We start from the raw sequence: 19,862 nt of genomic DNA, 5'->3' as shown, positions 1-19,862 counted from the left end.
CATAAAATGCCCTTTGCTGATAGTTTATCACTATGCAGTTTTTCTTCTGAGGTTTCTTTTTTTTTAAGATTTTATTTATTTATTCACGAGAGACACAGAGAGAGAAAGAGGCAGAGACATAGGCAGAGAGAGAAGCAGGCTCCATGTAGGGAGCCTGATGCGGGACTTCAATCCAGGATCACATCCTGAGCCAAAGACAGGTGCTCAACTGCTGAGCCACCCAGACGTCTCATCTTCTTAGGTTTCAAAAAGTAACCCACTGCCTCTGTTTGAAAGGATTCAAATTGCCTAGAGTTTCAGTGGTATAGCTAAGGATTGATAGAAAATACTGGAAGGGAAGAAGGGGGTGGTGGTGAAGGACTCCAGAAAGAGAATATTTTTTAGTAAAGATTTTTTTAATGTAAAGGAAAGAGGAAAGAGAGGAGAAAGGTATGCCACGGTAACCTCATTTTTTAAATAAACTGTAGCTCATATTCACAACCCATCCTTAGCTTCATCCTGACTCACAGAACACCTTCCTTACCTGGCTTCCAGGATCCACCTTTCCCTCCTACTTTCTGGTGACTCCTTCTCATCCCCTCTCCTGGTCTCCCCCTTCCCTCTTCACCTTTAAGGTGATGGTGCCCTGGGACTCGGTCCTCTGCCCTTTCCTATTCTTCATCTAAGTTGACTCTCTTGGTGATCTCATCAGATTTCATGGCTCAAGTATCATCTATAGGCTCATGATTTCCAAAATGATATCTCCAGCCCAAGCTGCTGCCTGGAACTCCAAACTCATATACCTAATTACCTATTTGATATTTCTATTTGATGTCTCACAGCCATTTCAAACAGAACATGTCCAAAGCTAACTCCCCATCTGACCCCTAGACCTGTTCCTGTGACAGCCTACCCTATGTCAGTCCTCGATGATTCCGTCTTTCCAGTCATTCAGGCCAAAAACCTTGACTCATCCTTGACTCTTTTCTTTTGCTCACACCACACATACAATCAGTCTTTCAGTAAATTCTATTGTTTCTATCTTCAAATTTAGAATCAGACCGCTGTCTACCAACTCCTCTATCACCACCTGATCTGAGAGCACAGTCGTCTCCTTTCTTGGATTATGACAGTGGCATCTTGTGTCATTTTGGGTTCTCTGAGAATCAGATACTCTGGAACCAGAAATGCAAGAGATCCATTGGGTGATACATCTATGAAGAAGAAGGGAGTACAGCTGGCAGGGAGAGCCTCAGACTACGACACAGGGCTGATACCTGGGAAAGGAGAGTGGGAAGGAAGCAGGACTGGACAAGGAGAGTCTCAGACTGTAGTGCCACTGTAAGAGTCTCAACAAGATTGCTGAGGAGCCCCTGAGCTAAAGTCCTTCAGGACTTTATCCTTCAGGAATGGCCTTGTACTTGTCCCTCTGACATGCAGGGCAAGTGTGATCTTGGGATGAACATGAATGCAGTGGTGAATCCAGAGATGTGGTATCTGGGATCATCAGTCAGCTACACTCCCTAAAGCAGGAGATCTGAGTGGCACATTTCCATGGCAACCACCATGCCTCCTATCTGATCTTTCTACTTCTACCTTTACTCCCTGACATTCTATCCTTCATGCAACAGCCAAAATAGTCCATTTAAAACCTTTCAGATTAGATGAATGGATAAATAAGATGAAATTTTGGGGCAGCCCGGGTAGCTCAGTGGTTTTAGCACTGCCTTCAGCCCAGGACGTGATCCTGGAGACCTGGGATCGAGTCCCACATCAGTGCTCCCTGCATGGAGTCTGCTTCTCCCTCTGCCTGTGTCTCTGCCTCTCTCTCTCTGTCTCTCTCTCTCTGTCTCTCATGAATAAATAAATAAAATCTTAAAAAAAAAAAAAGAAGATGAAATTTCTCAGCCATAAAAAAGAGCAAGTTTTTGCCACTTGCAACAACATGGATAGACCTAGAGGGTATTATGCTTAGTGAAATAAGTCAGAGAAAGACAAACACTGTATGATTTCATTTACATGTGGAATCTCAAAAACAAAGCAAATGAACAAACAAAACAAAACGGAAACTCATAAATACAGAGAATAAACTGGTAGTTGCCAGGGGGATGAGAGGAGGGTGGTGGGCTGGGAAAAAGGGTGAAGGGGAGTGAGAGGCACAGGCTTCCAGTTTTGGAATGAAGAAGTCATGGGGATGAAAGGCACAGCATAGGGAATATACTTAATGGTATTGTAATAGCATCATATGGTGACAGGTGGGAGCTACACTTGTGGTGAGCACAGCGTAATTTATAGAATTGTTGAATCACTCTGCTGCACATCTGAAGCTAATGTAACATGTGTCACCTCTACTTCCATAAAAACAAATCAAAACAAAACCCCTGCCAGATCATATGACTCCTCTGCCCAAAGACCTCAGGTGGCCCCCATTTACCTCAGAGCAAAGCCCAAGTCCTCCTAGTGCATATGTGCCTCCCCTCCTCTATGTGGTCCCACTTCTACCATCTGGCCCCTCACTGTCTGCTCAGCCTGATCCATATCCTTTATATTCCTCAGTCTCTGCACAACTGCCTTGGCCCATGCTATGAACACTCTTTTCCATATATCTGCTTATGAAACGCCCTTGTTACCTTCAAACCCACTCCCATCTCCTCTCCCCAATGACACCTATCCTGACTATGCTATTGAAAACTGCACCCTGTTTCCCTGAACCCCTGTGACTCCCAGTAGCCCTCATGTTGCTCACTTTTCCCTTTTATTTTTCCATGGCACATACCACTTTCTAAACAGGATAGAGAATTACCTATTTATTATAGTTATTTTACCTATTTATTATAGCTATTGCTTAGTGTCTGTCTCCCCACCCCACCCAGAAGGTAAACTCCATGAGAGCAGAGACCTCTGTCTGTTCACTCACTGATAAGATATGCCCCCAGGCAGCTAGCACAGTGTCTATACATATGCTGAAATACACACTGTTGATGAATGATCAAATAAATGAGTAAAGCAGAATTTTTTTGGTTTTGGTTTATATGACATCTTGAGAAATTTTAAATATAAAAGAACATTCCTCCTGCTTAAAAGGTAATGTTGAAGATCAGAGTGACTTACCTGAAACCACTGAAATTGCTTTCAAAGCTCTAAACACTCGGAAGGTACGCAGGGATGACATACTGATGCTGTTGTTGAGTATGGTATTTGGTGAATATGATACAAACCTACAAGACAAAGCACAGGAAAAATTCTGGGCCTACTCAATTCTGCAGTCACACTGTACATCTGTACATCTTGCACAAAGGCCACAAATAACATGGCCTGGGCCCTCTGTCCCTGGGCCTTACCTTCTCAGCCCCACTTTCATCTTAGGGTCTGGTAATATCATTCTCTATTGCTGTGGACTACAGATTGCACAGGAGGCTGTTCTCTACTAATATTTATATTTGGACACAGATGAGGATTTCTTGAAATAGCCCATGCAGTTGTGCTACATCCACTGATAATAAAAATCAATCGAAACACTTATTGACTACCAAGTTCCAGGCCCAGTGCACTTCCCTAAAGTCTCACTATGTGGCCAAGCCAGAAGAAACCCAGGCAGTCTGACTCTAGAGCCCTCACAACTGCACTACACTATCTTTCAATAAGTAAGAGTACCCAATCGTTGAATTTCAAATATAAAACTCTGATATTAATAGCATCTACTTCAAAGGACTCTTGTGAATATTAAATAGGAAAACATATGCAAAGTGCTTGAAACAATGGCTGGCACAAATTAAGTAACATTAGGTTTATTATTATTGTGCTGGCAATGGGCCATTGTTCTTCTTGTTCGTTATTTTGCTAACCCTGTTTCATCATTCAGATGCCAAACTGATGTCCTTTCCTTCAGGAGGAACTTCAACTCTTGCCTCATATAAAATACAATATACATAATAATTAACTCAAAATGGACCATGGACTTAAACATAAGAGCCAAATCTATAAAACTTCTAGAAGAAAATGAAAAAAAACTCCTTGAGAGCTTGCAGTAGCCAAAGATTTTTAAGACTCTGTAGTTCCTCCTACACATTCTGACAGCCCCATACATGCCCAACTCCTGTCCTAGCACTCACCCTACCAGATTGTGATGGTTGTTAATTTTCTCTCTTTCCATCTGGACTGTGAGCTTTAGGAGGGTGAGAACCATGTCTGTTTGTTTTGTTTTGTTTTCATTATCACAACCCCTGTATCTCGCACAGAAGTTGGCCCATAATAGGCCAGTGTTTGGGAAGTGAATGGCTGAAGGAATGAGAGCATGAATGTGGCCTAGAAATGGATTCGTGCGTGGAGGCCTCTGGCCAGTTGGCTGCCTGGTGCTGTTCACGGTCAACCAACACTGCATTCAGAATTCTAGACATTATCAGGACACACTTAGCTACTCACGTGGACCCACACAGAGCCCTGGTGGAAGCCAAAGAGCTTCTTTCCCACCCTGAATTTCCTCAATAAACATATTGGATATACTTACGCTGTTACAATGACAATGGAGTCCAGCCAGTTCCATGGATCTCGAAGAAAAGAAAACTCATCCAGAATAAAACCTCTTGCCAATATTTTTATTAAAGCTTCAAAAATATAAATACCAGTGAAGACATACCTATAAAGCAAATCATTCACAACAAGAAGGAACATGATAAGTGATGTGAAAAGCAGAGAGCTCACCCATCTTATCTGGTCTTTATGCAGTTCTATTTCATTTCAATGTGACATTTAACATTCTGATTTTCAGCAAACCAGAGTTCAGAGTGGTAAGCTCCTTAAGCAAGTTCTAATAGTTAGAATTTCTGAGAAACAGGCCCACAGATAAAGTTGTAAAACTGCTGTTTGATGCCTCATTCCAGAGCCATATTCTTGACAGTCACCTAACCAACATGAGACCTTAGGACTAGGGGCTGTCACTGCTATTTTGTTACCACTAATCTAGAATTATCACTTTGATATATAAAAAAGGATGATAGCAAAGGAACAAAGAGAATAAATGACAAGGCTAAAAAGTTAATCTTTCCATATCCCATGTTCACACATCAGAAGACTTAATACTGTTAAGATGTTCCTGCTACTCAAAGTCATCTACAGATTCAGTACAATCCCTACCAAAATCCCAATGACATTCTTTGCAGAAATAGAAACATCTGTCCTTAAATTCATATGGATATCCTGAATAGCCAAAACAATCTTGAAAAAGAAAAAGTTGGAGGTCTCATACTTTCTTATATCAAAATATATCACAAAGCTGAAGTAACCAAAACAGTGTGGTGCTGGTATAAAGACAGACATATAGGAGGAAGGGGAACCCTCCTGCACTGTTGGTGGGAATGTGAACTGGTACAGCCACTCTGGAAAACTCTGTGGAGGTTCCTCAAAGAATTAAAAATAGACCTGCCCTACGACCCAGCAATTGCACTACTGGGTATTTACCCCAAAGATACAGATGCAGTGAAATGCCAGGACACCTGCACCCCAATGTTTATAGCAACAATGTTCACAATAGCCAAACTGTGGAAGGAGCCGTGATGTCCATCGACAGATGAATGGATCAAGAAGATGTGATTTATATATATATATATATATATATATATATTTACTCAGCCATTAGAAAGGACGAATACCCACCATTTGCTTTGACATGGATGGAACTGGAGGGTATTATGGTGAGTGAAGTAAGTCAATCGGAGAAGGACAATCATTATATGGTTTCGCTCATATGGGGAATATAGGAAATAGTGAAAGGGGAAAAGGAGGGAAAATGAGTGGGAAAAATTAGAGAGGGAAATGAACAAGGGTTTGTGGAAGGCAAGGTAGATGGGGGGATAGGGTGACTGGGTGACGGGCACTGAAGAGGGCATTTGATGAGATGAGCACTGGGTGCTATACTATATGCTGGCAAATTGAACTTCAATAAAATATAAAATATATATATATTTGACCATATATATTAGGGCTTATTTCTGGGCTCTCTATTCTAGTGGTTTATATGTTTGTCTTTATATATATATTATATATACTAGAACCACCAGCTACTTACTAGAACCACCAGCTACTCACGTGGACCCACACAGAGCCCTGGTGGAAGTGGTTTCTAGTGGTTTATATATGGTTCTAGTGGTTTATATATATTATATGTATTATATACTATATATTATATATATATCATATATATATGAAGACAGACATATAAACCACTAGAATAGAGAGCCCAGAAATAAGCCCTAATATATATGGTCAAATGATTTTCAACAAAGATGCCAAGACCGGGACGCCTGGGTGGCTCAGCGGTTAAGCATCTGCCTTTGTCTCAGGGAGTGATCCTGGAGTTCTGGGATCGAGTCCCGCATCGGGCTCCCTGCATGGAGCCTGCTTCTACCTCTGCCTATGTCTCTGCCTCTCTCTGTGTCTCTCATGAATAAATAAATAAAATATTAAAAAAAAAAGATACCAAGACCATTCAGTGGGAGGACAGTCTTTTCAATAAATGGTGTTGGGAAAAGTCAATATTCACATGCAAAAAAAATGAAATGAAGTTGGACCCCTACCTTACACTCACGTACAAAAATTGACTCAAACCAGATTAAATAGCTAAGTACGAGAACAGAAACTATAAAACTTCTAGAAGAAAATATTTGCAAATCATGTATCTGATGAGAGGTTAATATCCACAATATACAAAGAACTCCTATAACCTAACAACAAAAAACAACAAAAAAATCACACCATATACAAAAATAAGCTTAAAATGGATTAAAGACTCAAATGTAAGACCTGAAACCAAAAAATTCCTAGATGAAACTTTAGGCAGTAAGCTCTTTGACATTGGTCTTAGCAATATTTGTTTGGATATGTCTCCCCAGACAAGGACAACAAAAGCAAAAATAAATAAATGGAACTATATCGAAGTGAAAAGCTTTTGCACAACAAAGGAAATCATCAACAAAATGAAAAAGCAATCTACTAAATGAGAGAAGATATAGCATTTGCAAATGCTATATCCCATAGCCCCCTATGGGATAACATCCAAAATATATATTAAAAAACTCATACAACTCAATATCAAGCAAAAAATCTTATTAAAAATGAGCACCCATAAAAGGGCTTAAAGAGACATTTTTCCAGAGAAGATATACAGATGGACAGCAAGCACCTGAAAAGACACCTAAGGTTACTAATAATGAAGAAAATGCAAATCAAGACCACAGTGAGCTCTCATCTCACACTTACCACAATGAATATTATCAAAGAGACAAGAAGCAAGTGTTGGCAAGGATGCCAAGAAAAGGGAACCCTGTGCACTGTTAATGGGAATGTAAACTGATGCAAACACAATGGAAAATGGTTCCTCTAAAAAGTTAAAAATAGAAGTACAATATGATCCAGCAATTTTATTTCTGGATATTTATCCAAAGAAAACAAAAGTGCTATTTAAAAAGACATACTAAAAAAATAAAAAATAATAAATAAATAAATAATAAATAAATAAATAAATAAATAAATAAAAAGACATACATACTTCTATGTTCACTGCAGTATTATTTACAGTAGCCAACATACGGAAGCAATCTAACTATCCATCAGCAGATAAGTGGATAAAGAATATGTGGTATATACACACAATGGAATATTACTCCACATAAAAAAAGAATGAAATCTTGCCATTTGTGACAACAGAGATAGACTAGAGGGTATTATACAAAGTAAAATTAGTCAGAGAAAGACAAATACTGTATGATTTCACTTATATGTGGAATCTAAAAAGCAAATTAAGCTAAACAAAACAGACTCCTAGAAACAGAGAACAAACTGATGATTGCTGGTGGGAAGGGGTTGGGGATGGATGAGATAGGTGAAGGGGATTAAGAGGCACAATCTTTCAGTTGTAAAATAAATAAGACATAGGGATATAATGAATAGCATAGGGAGTACAGTCAATAATATTGTAAAACTTTTGTATGGTAACTAGACTCATAGTGATCACTATACACCTGAAACTAATATAATATTGTATGCCATTATAAAAAGATTGTAAATAAAAAAACAAATAAAAAACAGCAGCAAAAATCAAGTAACCTAATTTAAAATGGCTAAATGAGTTGAATTAGATATTTCTCCAAAGATGACATACAAACGGCCATCAAGCATATGAAAAGATGCTCAATATCACAAATCATTAGGGAAATGTAAATGAAAGCCACAATGAAATACCACCTCACATCCATTAAGATGGCGACTTTCCAAAAAACCTCAGAAAATAATAAGTATTGGTAAGGATGCAGAAAAATTGAAACTCTTGTGCAGTCCTAGTAAGACTGTAAAATGGTACAACCAACCATGAAAAAAATACTATGAAGGTTCTTCAAAAAAATAAAAATAGAATTACCATATGATCCAGCAATCCCACTTCTGGATGTACATACAGAAGAATTGAAGACAAGGTTTTAGAGAGGTATTTGCACACCTATGTTCACAGCAGCATTATTTAGGTACTCATATTTGTCTTGAGCAAGAGATGGAAACAACCTAAATGTCCATCGATGGAAAATAAATTAATAAAATGTCGTACATACCAAGAAATAGTATTCAGCCTTAAAAATGAAGAAAATCCTAAAACATGCTACAACGTAGATGAACCTTGAAGTCATTCTGCTAAGGGAAATGAACCAGTTACAAAAAGACAAATACTGTGTGATTCTACTTAAGCGAGGCACTTAGATCAGCAGTCAAATATCTAGTGACCCAATGTAGAATGGTGGTTGCCAGGGACTGGAGGGGAGTCAGTGTTTAGTAGGCACAGAATTTCAGTTTTGCAAAATGAAAAGAGTTCTGGAGATGGATGGTGGTAACTGGTTGCACAATTCTGTGAATGTACTTAGTAACCCTTAAGAATGTTAAGATGGTAAATTTTATGTAACATGTATTTTATAGTAATTAAAAAGAAAAACCTATTTCCATTCTCTTCCCAGAGTCGTCATATTCTATCTTCTAATTTATTTCCTTTCCTCTCCCTCCTCCTTCAAAAACAAACCAAAAAAAAAGCAAATAAAAAACAACAACAAAACCCCACAATATTCCATCTCTCTTGTTATAATCCCAAGCTGTCAAAAATGCTGGGTCTGCATACACACACACACACACACACACACACACTCACTCACTCACATACACACATGCACAGTTTCCTTTCTGGGGACTATCAATTTAAACAATCTGTCATTTCACAATAAAAGAAGTGGACCTTTCCTGGTAAAATATCCAGCCCACAAGTCTAAAGAACCAAGGTCTCGGGAACTTAAAAAATTCAAAGTAGCCAAATCCAAGAAGAGAAATGGCTATGAGCAGCTCTCTGCTTTAACCTTTTTTAAAGTTGATCCTCTTTTAGGTGACAAATGAACACAGCAGATTAATTCATGAAACACCATTTTTAAAACTTAGGTATAATTTACAAAGTTAAGGGTATTTTGGAAGAAGGCTATAATTGCAGATTTGTGGGATTTTGCAAGTCTCCATCCAGTTCTCACACAATTGAGACAACATCCTCTGACTGCAATTTCTGCCTAAACACCTGGCCTCCCACTCCCACCCCTTCCCATTCTCTCTTTTCCAGCAGAAGCCTGGCCAATAAAGAGACAGGCAGACCACATGACATCTGATAATTGAGTAGAGCCATGCCTACCACCATAGGGCTTGGGAACTCCTTTATCCAACCCACCAGACAAATAAGGCCCTCTGGAGTGTATCACTATCATTTCAAGCATGGTTAGGGCATCCAGTCAGGGCCATGGGTGGCGTCCAGGTAGGTTGATAGAACACCATGACCTGATCCTAGGGCACTTTGGCATTCATTCTCTGAGAGCTATCAACCTGAAACCAATTTCCTATTTAAAAGTTTCCTAACCAAAGGACATTGACAAAGCTAAAGAAACTCTCCCCCCATATGCCTAACAATTCAGTTGCATGCTCTCTTTCATAAAATCATTTTCAACAGCCTCCTCTCACCCCCACTTTCATGCACACATTGTCAGTCCAAATGCCACCAGGAGACAGTAGCAGCTTCCCTGCCGCTTAAACAAAGGTTCTTTCATATCTCTGCTTTATGGGTCTTTTAGTAGTGAAAATGGCCTGGGAGAAAATTAGCATCCAATTGGGCCACTGCTTTCCATTAATAGGAAAAGAAGACTCATTTCATCTCACCAGAAATGCTGGCAAAGCAGACCGCTGCTATGGGAGCAATCCCCACTCCTGGAACTGCCTCCTCCACAGATCTCACTTTGTTAACTACAAAGGCTTTCAGAGACACTGCAGTAAACAATGAGCAGCAGCCCTGCACTATCAGTTAGCTCCTCACATGGAATAGCTAACTCTCTAGAAGGGGGACCATTTTCCCCAGTGATATTGCCAGGATGGTTCTATTCTCAGGGGTGTCCATGCCCCTTGCTCCAAGGCACAGCCCTGAGCTCACTGGCCTTAACTAAGACCTAAGACCCACTTAGCAACAGAGAAGCAGCAATCCCTAAAAAGTAATGCAAAGAAGCAAAGCTAAAAAACCAGCAGAGAATTAAAATGAAATACTAAACATACCTGATTAACAAAAAAGAAAGCAGCAGTAGAAGAACAACAGAAGAGCAAAAGAACAAAAAACAGAGGAGATCAACAGAAAACCGATAGAGAAACAGCAGACCTGAATTCAAGCACATTCATAATTACATTAAATGTAAATGAAATAAATATTCCATCAAAAGGCAGATATTGGCAAATAGATTGCATAAAAGACAAGAACCAACTATGTGCTCTTTACAAGAGATACACTAACCATACAAATACAAAAGGGTTGATAGTAAAGGATGGAAAAAGATATGCTGTGTAAACAATAAGCATAAGAAAGTTGGAGTAGCTATAGTAATCTCAGACAAAACAATTACTAAAAGGCATGCCACTAGAGATAAAGAAAGACATTTCATAATGATAAAAGAATGCACACATTAGGAAGATATAATAACCATAAATATGTACATGCCTAATAATAGTGCTACAAAAATACATGAATCAAAACTTGCCAAAAATAAAGGGATAATAGACAAATTCACAGTCATAGATGGAGACTTCAAGCCTCTCCTCAGTAATTCACAGAAGTACTAATAGAAATGCTGAGTGAAGTAAGTCAATCGGAGAAGGACAAACATATGTTCTCATTCATTTGGGGAATATAAATAATAGTGAAAAGGAATATAAGGGAAGGGAGAAGAAATGTGTGGGAAATATCAGAAAGGGAGACAGAACATAAAGACTCCTAACTCTGGGAAACGAACTAGGGGTGGTGGAAGGGGAGGCGGGTGGGGGGTGGGGGGTGAATGGGTGACGGGCACGGGGGGGGCACTTGACGGGATGAGCCCTGGGTGTTATTCTGTATGTTGGTAAATTGAACACCAATAAAAAATAAATTTATTTTAAAAAAAGATATGCAATTATATATTTTATTTACATTAGCAAACCTTACATTTAACATAGCATTTTTTATATTGTTAGACATTTACCAATGTTGAATATTTTTGTATCTTTTGGCCAATTATTGAATGGGTTAAATAATATGAAATTGCCATTTTTGTTCTGTATCAAGGATTTAATTTGTGCAGAATATAAATGCTCTTTAATACTTACCCTTTAAAAAAAAAAAAAGAAATACTAAAAGGACAAGATATCTAAATGACACTATCAACCACCTTAACTTAACTGACCATTTACAGAATATCATACCAAACAACTGCAGAACCTGTGTTCTTTCAAGTGCATGTGAAACATTCCCCATGGTAGAACCATAAAATAAATTTCTCCTAATTTTAAAAGATTGAGATCTTACAGAGTATATTCTCTACAACTGAATTAAATTAGAAATCATTAACAATAAGACAACTAAAAAAATATAAAATATCTGGAAACTAAAAAACACACTTCTAAATAACACATGGGACAAACAAGAAATCACAAGAAGTAAGGAATATGTTTAACCAACAGGGAGCAAAAACACAACCTATCAACATCTGTGGTATGAAGCTTTCGCAATGCATGGTGGAAATTTATAGCTTTATACAATTGCACAAGAAAAGAAGAAAAATCTAAAACAACTATTTAAGTTTCTACCTTAAGAACCTAGAAATAGAAGAGCAAATTAAACTCAAAGTAAATTGAAGGATGAAATTAATAAAGACTTTGAAACCTTTACATATTGCTGGCAGGAATGTAATAAAGTGCAGTCACTTTGGAAAAGTTTGGCAATTTCTTACAAAACTCACTCAAATTCACCAGGATAAAAGCAAAAATGATACATGGGCAAAGATGGAAACACACAATTCACAAACTAAAACAAAAAAGCCCAACTCATCCAGAAATTAAGGAAATGTAAATATTTTTAACTCTATAAATTACAAAGTTACTCATATGCTTAGCCAATGACACAGCAATTCCACTCCTAGGTATTTATCCAAGGGAAAGCAAACATATATCCACAAAAAAGACTTTTATACAGAAATTTTCATAACAACTTTATTCATAATATCAAAAATTAGAAACAGGTGATGGGAAAACAAATTGTGGTATACTCATACAAAGGAATACAACTCAACAACAAAAAAGGGAAAAACAAGAGCATGGATGTATCTCAAAACATGCTAAGAGGAAAAAGCCAGACATAAAAGTATGGTATCATACCTACCATATGAGTCCATTATATGAAATCCTAGAAAAGGCAAGACTAGCCTAGAGTGACAGAAAGCAAATCAATATTTGAGAGTGGGACTTGCCCACTCTAATGCCAAGAGGCATTGGGAAACTTTTAGGGTGTCTGGAATGTACTGAAATGTTGACTTTGGTGGTTTCTAACACATAGTTAAATATGTGATCAAAATAAGAGATCTCTTATTATTCTGCCAATTAATTATTCAATATATTTCTAAAGGACTAAGGCAGTAAATATGTTAAGCTAGAAACTCTAGGACAACATATAAGAGAATGCTTATCAAAATATGGAACTTTCTAAGTTGAAAAATAAAATTGTATGTCTGAATAGCCAACTAAAAATTACAAAAAGTTAATATTTTCATTATACAAAGAAGGGACGCCTGGGTGGCTCAGCGGTTGAGCATCTGCCTTCGGCTCAGGGTGTGATCCCAGAGTTCTGGGATAGAGTCCCACATCAGGCTCCCTGCATGGGGCCTGCTTCTCCCTCCCTATGTCTCTGCCTCTCTCATGAATAAGTAAATTAAAAAAAATTATTATACAAAGAACTCACTCAAATTCACCAGGATAAAAGCAAAAATGATACATGGGCAAAGATGGAAACACACAATTCACAAACTAAAACAAAAAAGCCCAACTCATCCAGAAATTAAGGAAATGTAAATATTTTTAACTCTATAAATTAATAACTTTTCCAAACTTTTTGGAAAATATTTTGTCACCATATATTTTTCAAGTATTAAAATGTACCTTTTAATCCAGTAAATCCATTTCTAAGATTCTATCCTAAGAAAATAGTAATTTTTAAAAAATACCTATGCAAAGATGTTGCTTGTTGCAATATTTATAGCAGTAAAATACTAGAATGGTTAAGTAAATTATGGTTTACTTACCTAATAAAATATTATATAAGCTAAAAGTAGATTCCTAAGAAGCCTATGTAAACCCAAAGAAAACCATCTAAAAGCTAGACATAAAATGTGTATGTGTGCTCTTTATTATTTTAAAAGGTCTTTAAAAACAGTTGTAAAGACTATGTATACACAACTAAAATGGACTCTGCCAGCAATTGTGTTGGGGAATTGGGACTATGGATGAGTCTGTCTTTCTCTACATACTTGAACTCTGATGTAATCATAAGTCTTTTAGGAGTAGTTGTTAAAACCTTGGGATAGATGAGTGCAGGACAAACACTTACTCAGCATTGTCGGTATCTGTATTATTTTTGTCCTTCCCATGAGCGGTGGCCATGAACACGCAGTTGATGATGACGGTGCAGATGATGAACATGCTGAACAATGTGATCGCTGTCCGTTAAGGCTGGTACGCTACAGGGCGGCACATGTCATCAGTCATAGTGAAGGCTGTGGGCATACCTCCAGGTCTCCTTTTCTGTAGGTGCACCTGTCTGCTAACTGTGAGTGTTGGCAAAGAACAAATCATAGCTGTGCCCTCCCCTGAAGAACAGTCCTCAGCTGAATAGCAGCCTCCTCACATGGAGGGCTACAACCCTCTTCCTCATGTCTGACTGCCTGAGACTTAGAAAAAGTTGCCCCCTTGGTTCTGGGTTGGGAGTAGGGGTAGCTCTGTGACATAATTAGTGCTCCAGAGTTCCCAGTGGGCTCGAGCTGACATAGGATTAGCTGAGACACTGCCCTTACTAGCCTCTTCTTTCTGCTCCATCCTGCTTCCCTCTTTCCTTCTTCAGAGAGCATTCTTCAACCAAATCATTTAAATAAGAATCCCCATCTCAGGCTCTCCTAAGGAATCCGAACTGAATAGTTATTCCTCCCATGCCTCCAGTACTTCAATATGTCTAGCAGTCTATGTCTTCCTCACCTTCCCCAGTCTAAAAATGCCCAGTGTCTCCACTACCTACTGGACACATCAGGAATGCTCCTTGTCTTTATTCTTTAAGACTGAGGTTGCAAATTCAAAGTCTTAAGAGTTTGAGGAGTCATTTGAATGGGTGAAATGGGCATATGCTGGGACAAAGGGAAGTTGAGATGTGTTGAAGCAGAGCTTGCATGGCCCCTCTAAAAGAGGCGGTGTCCTCACTACATTGACGTTTGCCAGGTAGGAATGCAAATCTAGTCTTGATAGAGGTTCCACCTTCAAAAGATGCTGGAAATCTAGACTTTTAACATTATACAGTGTTTCCATAAAGTTTTAAACACTGTATAGGTCCAACACAACACATTTAGCAGCTAAATACAGAGCACAGATTAACAGTCTGCAGCCTTTGTTTGGGTCTCAACTTAAGTGTTCCTTTCTCCAAGAAGTCATCCTGGATGTCTCCAAAGCACAACTACCATTCCCAAACTGCCCACTTCACTAAACAAATCACCTGCCTTTTGGGCCAATCTCCTTCTAAGGCCACGGGATCCTAGAGCAGGGCCAAGTCTTATTCACACACAGCACTACCATAGCTCCTGCCATGCAGCTCCTGCCATTCAACAAGTATTTGTTCCAAGAATGAGCTACTTCCACTCAACAAGTATGTGAACAATCTAGGGCTTTTGCACTTTCCACATGACATGGACTTAGGAAAAGATGCAATGAAAAGATATGAATGGACTGAGATTTTGATGGCTAAACTTCGGATTGGATTGAAAGGCCCAAGAATGAACAAGGCACGCTTGGCACTGAAGCGGTAGATTGTTCTCTTTTTATTCAACACCATAAATGTCTGCAAAAACAAACAAACACAACAAGAATTACATTCAGTGACAAAACAATATTTATGAGTTCATTTAGAGAAAATTCAGAAGAACCACAGATTGAGGTGTGGCTTAGTTTTTTATGATAATGACAGTTTATAATCAAGTGCTGTCATTCTGAAGCCCAAGGTACTTTTTAGCCAGCCTACACTTTGACTCTGGACATCATCAGATCTACCATGTGGCCTGGGTCTTACTCAGAGTCCCAAGATAGGTACTGGGCTGTGGACTGTTCACCCAGTGGGATACTTTGGAGGTCCAGAAATGGAACATCCAGGCCCAGCAGATAAGCAAGAATAGAGACTAGTAACTGGGGCAAACAAAATCCTTCATAATATACTCCATGGTATGTATTTCTGACGTAGACTAGAAGGGAACTTGAAGAGATGGAAGTAGTATTGAACATTGACATTCAGCAAATTATTTTAAATTATTTTGATTACAAATGAAAACTTCCTAACAAATCATAGCATAGTCAGGGACTTAGAGAGTTCACATTGTTGTTCACGTTGTATCTATCTCAATTCTACATGAGATAGTCTAACAATAAGTTCTAACCTTGAGGATCATCAACATAAAAGTCATCAAGTTTCCCAGACTTGATCTCCCATTCTCCTCACAGACATACAGGCAAGTATGCCTGTGGTTCCCAACTGGTAGGAGAGGCCCTAAAAAAGACATCTGGAAATGCATGTGAGTATTTTTGATTGTCACAATTTTGATTGCCTGTCACAAGGCCCTACTGATTAGATAGGTTTAGTGATGCCAAACATAGGACAGACCTGCTAAATGTTACACTGCCCCATCCAAAATGCCCACTGGGCTCCGTTGAAGAATACCATACCTGTGCTCATTTCTTCCTAGTATGTCTCCCTGGGCTTTGGGAATGAAACAGCCCCTGGACAACAATCCATCACCCACAGGCTTTTAACATCAACTCCCAGATCTCCTTCCTTCCATTCAACTGTAATCTGGCTATCCCTTTACATGTCCCTAAGGCTATTAATTACAAAAAGCCTTCACAGAATGAGGGTCATTCCTGTTTCCCCATGTCTCTGCTCCTTTAAGATTTGCAAAAGTACTACTTGACATGTAATCCAGTATGTTCTTATACAGAAAAGACAGGCCTTGTCATCCAGGCCCAATACAGCAGGATGAATGCTGCCTTGGCTGGGGTACGAGAACTTCAGCCACTGCCAGCCATCAACCATCCTTTGTTGAGTTGCTGGAACTAACTTGTCTGCTGGCCATCTGGCTGTAGGAAAAAATGGAGTAAGATATTTTCTGTTGCCTCTATAACAAAGGGAAATGGGCCACAGAGTTCTTTGAAAGCTATGAGCTCAGGAGCCAGAGACCCATTTTAGGGATTCCAGGCACTTCCTTTGGATATAAAGACAATTTTAGAGCAGAGAGCAAACCTCTCCTTGAGGTGGGTCACCCTAGATTAATAGGTGGCATGATATGGCTCTGCCTCTGTACCCCTTGATGTTTTATTAATGCTATCTCTGACTGCTTTAAATATTTCAACTAATGGTGTATTTAACTATACTCACCAGGGTTTTAATTATTAAAATGAGAGGCACCAACTCCTTTTGTCTGCTGAGATATCTCTACTCTGTTTTTTGTAGCTCTTCAAAATGGAAATTTCTGAAGATAGGAAGTGGCCTTAGATGACAGAAAGAGCCCTTGGGCATGAGTCCCAACTCCATCCCTTATTAGTTGTTTGGCCTGGCATAATCCACCTCCCCATCTAGTCTTTGGATTCCTTATCTGCAAGGTGGAGAGCTAACTACCACATATACCTCACATGACTACTGCGAGTACCAGGCACATGGAAGTCATCGGTGTGCAGAACTCTAAAATCATATCTTCTGACATAAAAGGAGAGCCCAAGATGAGAAGAGATGATTCTAGAACAGAACCTATCTTCCCAGGACTATCTGCACCACAACAAGCTGCTGTCTGCTCCAGCCTTGAGGCAGAAGACCTCCAACAGTTAACTCACACTTAACAACTCTGCCTCCAAGAAGGCCCTGGGATTCTGGGGCATAAGGAGAAGAAGAAATATTGGAGTGTTTTTGTTCCTTCATCTCTCATCCCCTTTCTTGAATTTCCCCCTCACATCTCTCTTTCCTCTATATACACAGGTCCCATTTGGTCTGGTAATTCTAGGTCTGTCCCAGGTGCAAGGACATACCAGGCAACATTGAGAGATCAATTTCATATAGTTGCCAGCAGAAAATGGTCTCAGTATCTCATATTTCTAGGACTTCTCCCCAAACTTCCTTCTTCTCTGAACTCAGACAGGTGAGGTTGGTTTTCTATTCTCTGGGGTATCACACAGTGAGATGATGATGGCAAGGTCTTCTGAGCTTCTCTTGAAAGGGGAGGACTGTCCTCACTGCCCCAGTCTTTCAAATAGCCATCAGAGGAGCCCTTTTAAGGAACTTTTACTAGAATTTCCCTGTAAGAACTACATTCAGGTTTAACACCAAGCCTATCACATATTGGCATGGGATTTACATAAAATCTCCATATGCCCAGTTGATTACCATATTCTTAGCTTCATTTATTGAATTTCTATTATGTATCATGTTGGCGTATGGCTCAGGCATCCAAAAATCTCATTTAATAGCCCAACAAACCTATAGTTAGTTGAGAGGTTTTCCAAGGAAAACTCTTATAAAACTCTTATAAAGTGCTTCCATATCACGTCCATGTTATAGGAAGCAGGCATTTTACAGATCAGAAAAATGAGGATTGGTGAAGTGACTTATCCAAAGTCAAAAAGCCAGTCACTTAAATGGCCTACACCCAATTTTTCTGACTATTAGTCCAGTCCTTTTTCCTGACACCATTTGTTTTCTCTGTTTCCTTTTTAATCTTCCTGCTGCTTCTAGTCCTCCTCTTTTTTGCCAAGACATACATTACAGAGAAAAAATGAGGACTGAAAGAGGTTTTTAGTACTATGAAGGCAATGACAACTGGTGATAGCAAAGGAGAAGAACAGACATCTATCTGGGGTTTGTAGAGATCCGTGTTTGGAAATTCTTGTAATAGTCATTGTAACTGCATGGCTAGAACACCCCAGGCCCCCCTTCAACTACCTTATGATTTCTGTAGAATGGGTCCAAGTCTTCCAGGGGCCTTGCTATCAGCTCATGGGGAATATCACCATAGAGCTTGGGCAACTTCCTGGAGACCTTTAGGTCAAGCTGAGGCCGAGGCTGGGGTTCTGCTGTTGTCTTGTCTTTGCACCTCTTTTTCTCCTTTTGGATGGCAATCCTCTTCTCAATTGTAGCCAGAGTATCAGAAGTGAAGGGACGGAAATTCCGTTCATCTGGAAAGATCACTGGGTAGCATCTGTCATCCATTGTCATCCTCAAGACAGAGATAAAGAGCAGATCCTCAGAGAGCCCTGGAAGGCAAAAATCACACAGCCTGCCCTGGAATCCCACTCTCCAAGGATAATGTCATGAGAGGCTATAAGAATTAAGTGAAGTGAGCTGGCTTGGGAGCTCATTGGCTGTGGAGCAGTTCCAATGGACCTGTGGAGCAGGATACAGTAGGATTTGGGGCATTGGGAAGACCAAAGCAGGCCATCATTTCTGGACGACCTGGGCGTAAGTGGTAAGTTCAGAACAATGGGCAGAAAAAGCCCAGTCTCTAAAACTGAGACCCAAGCATTGACCAAGACAGTAAGACTGAACCCACCTAACTACTGAAATGGAGCTTGCAGATGGTGGGCAAATGGCTGCAGTGTGAACAGAAGCAGAAAGAATAGGGTATTGAGTGGGACATAACTATGGGTTGCAAAATCAAAACCATAAGTGCATGCATATTCTCACTGTTTGGTCAGCAAATATCTTAAAAGGTGATGGAATGGAAACAAAAAGGCCATAAACTTAGGCACAAACTCTTACACTAACACCCATGATGCTATGCCAACTCTTTTACTTCTGAGATCCCTCACTTCTGGTAGAAGTGAGACCCCAAGAAAGCAGAAAGGTTTTGCCAAAGCTAACAGGGTCACTCTGCTGCAGGATAATAGCTGTACTGGCCCCTATCCCTGACAGCCCTTTCTATAAGGACTTTTTTCTATAGCCTCAAGTCTAAAAGTAGGTTCTGAGAAAATGCAGTAATGCTCAGGTTAAATGCCCTTACTCCCCATGTCAATGCCAAGCATCTTCTTCCTTTCTTATTTACCTGAATGCCAATCTAATATAGATTTCCAAGGCACTCCAGAGAATTACAATGGGTAATCCAACATAGCATTGGTTTATTCATTCAGCAACCAGTGTCTGCTCGGTGTCTGTTTGGAACAGTGCTAGGCACTAACAGAGAAGAAACACTGGTCCCTCCTCCTGGTCCTACAAGTTATGCTGCCCTGAGGTAGTAGTGGAG

General features: G+C 39.5%; 1 protein-coding gene across 1 annotated transcript in view; it reads right to left on the bottom strand.

Moving 5' to 3' along the window:
• The window catches only part of SCN11A (sodium voltage-gated channel alpha subunit 11), a 91,719-nt gene that overhangs the window by 65,406 nt on the left and 6,451 nt on the right, over positions 1-19,862 (bottom strand). Inside the window, exons 2-6 of the mRNA XM_072793305.1 lie at positions 18,566-18,876; positions 15,309-15,427; positions 13,937-14,038; positions 4,487-4,615; positions 3,091-3,197 (exon numbers count right to left, since the gene is read on the bottom strand). Of these exons, the coding sequence (XP_072649406.1) occupies positions 3,091-3,197; positions 4,487-4,615; positions 13,937-14,038; positions 15,309-15,427; positions 18,566-18,838 (730 nt within the window). The 5' untranslated portion in view covers positions 18,839-18,876. The remainder of the gene's footprint in view (positions 1-3,090; positions 3,198-4,486; positions 4,616-13,936; positions 14,039-15,308; positions 15,428-18,565; positions 18,877-19,862) is intronic.

This window comes from Canis lupus, chromosome 22, assembly GCF_048164855.1.
Source record: "Canis lupus baileyi chromosome 22, mCanLup2.hap1, whole genome shotgun sequence".
NCBI lineage: Eukaryota > Metazoa > Chordata > Mammalia > Carnivora > Canidae > Canis > Canis lupus.
This window is presented reverse-complemented; position numbering and strand designations above follow the sequence as displayed.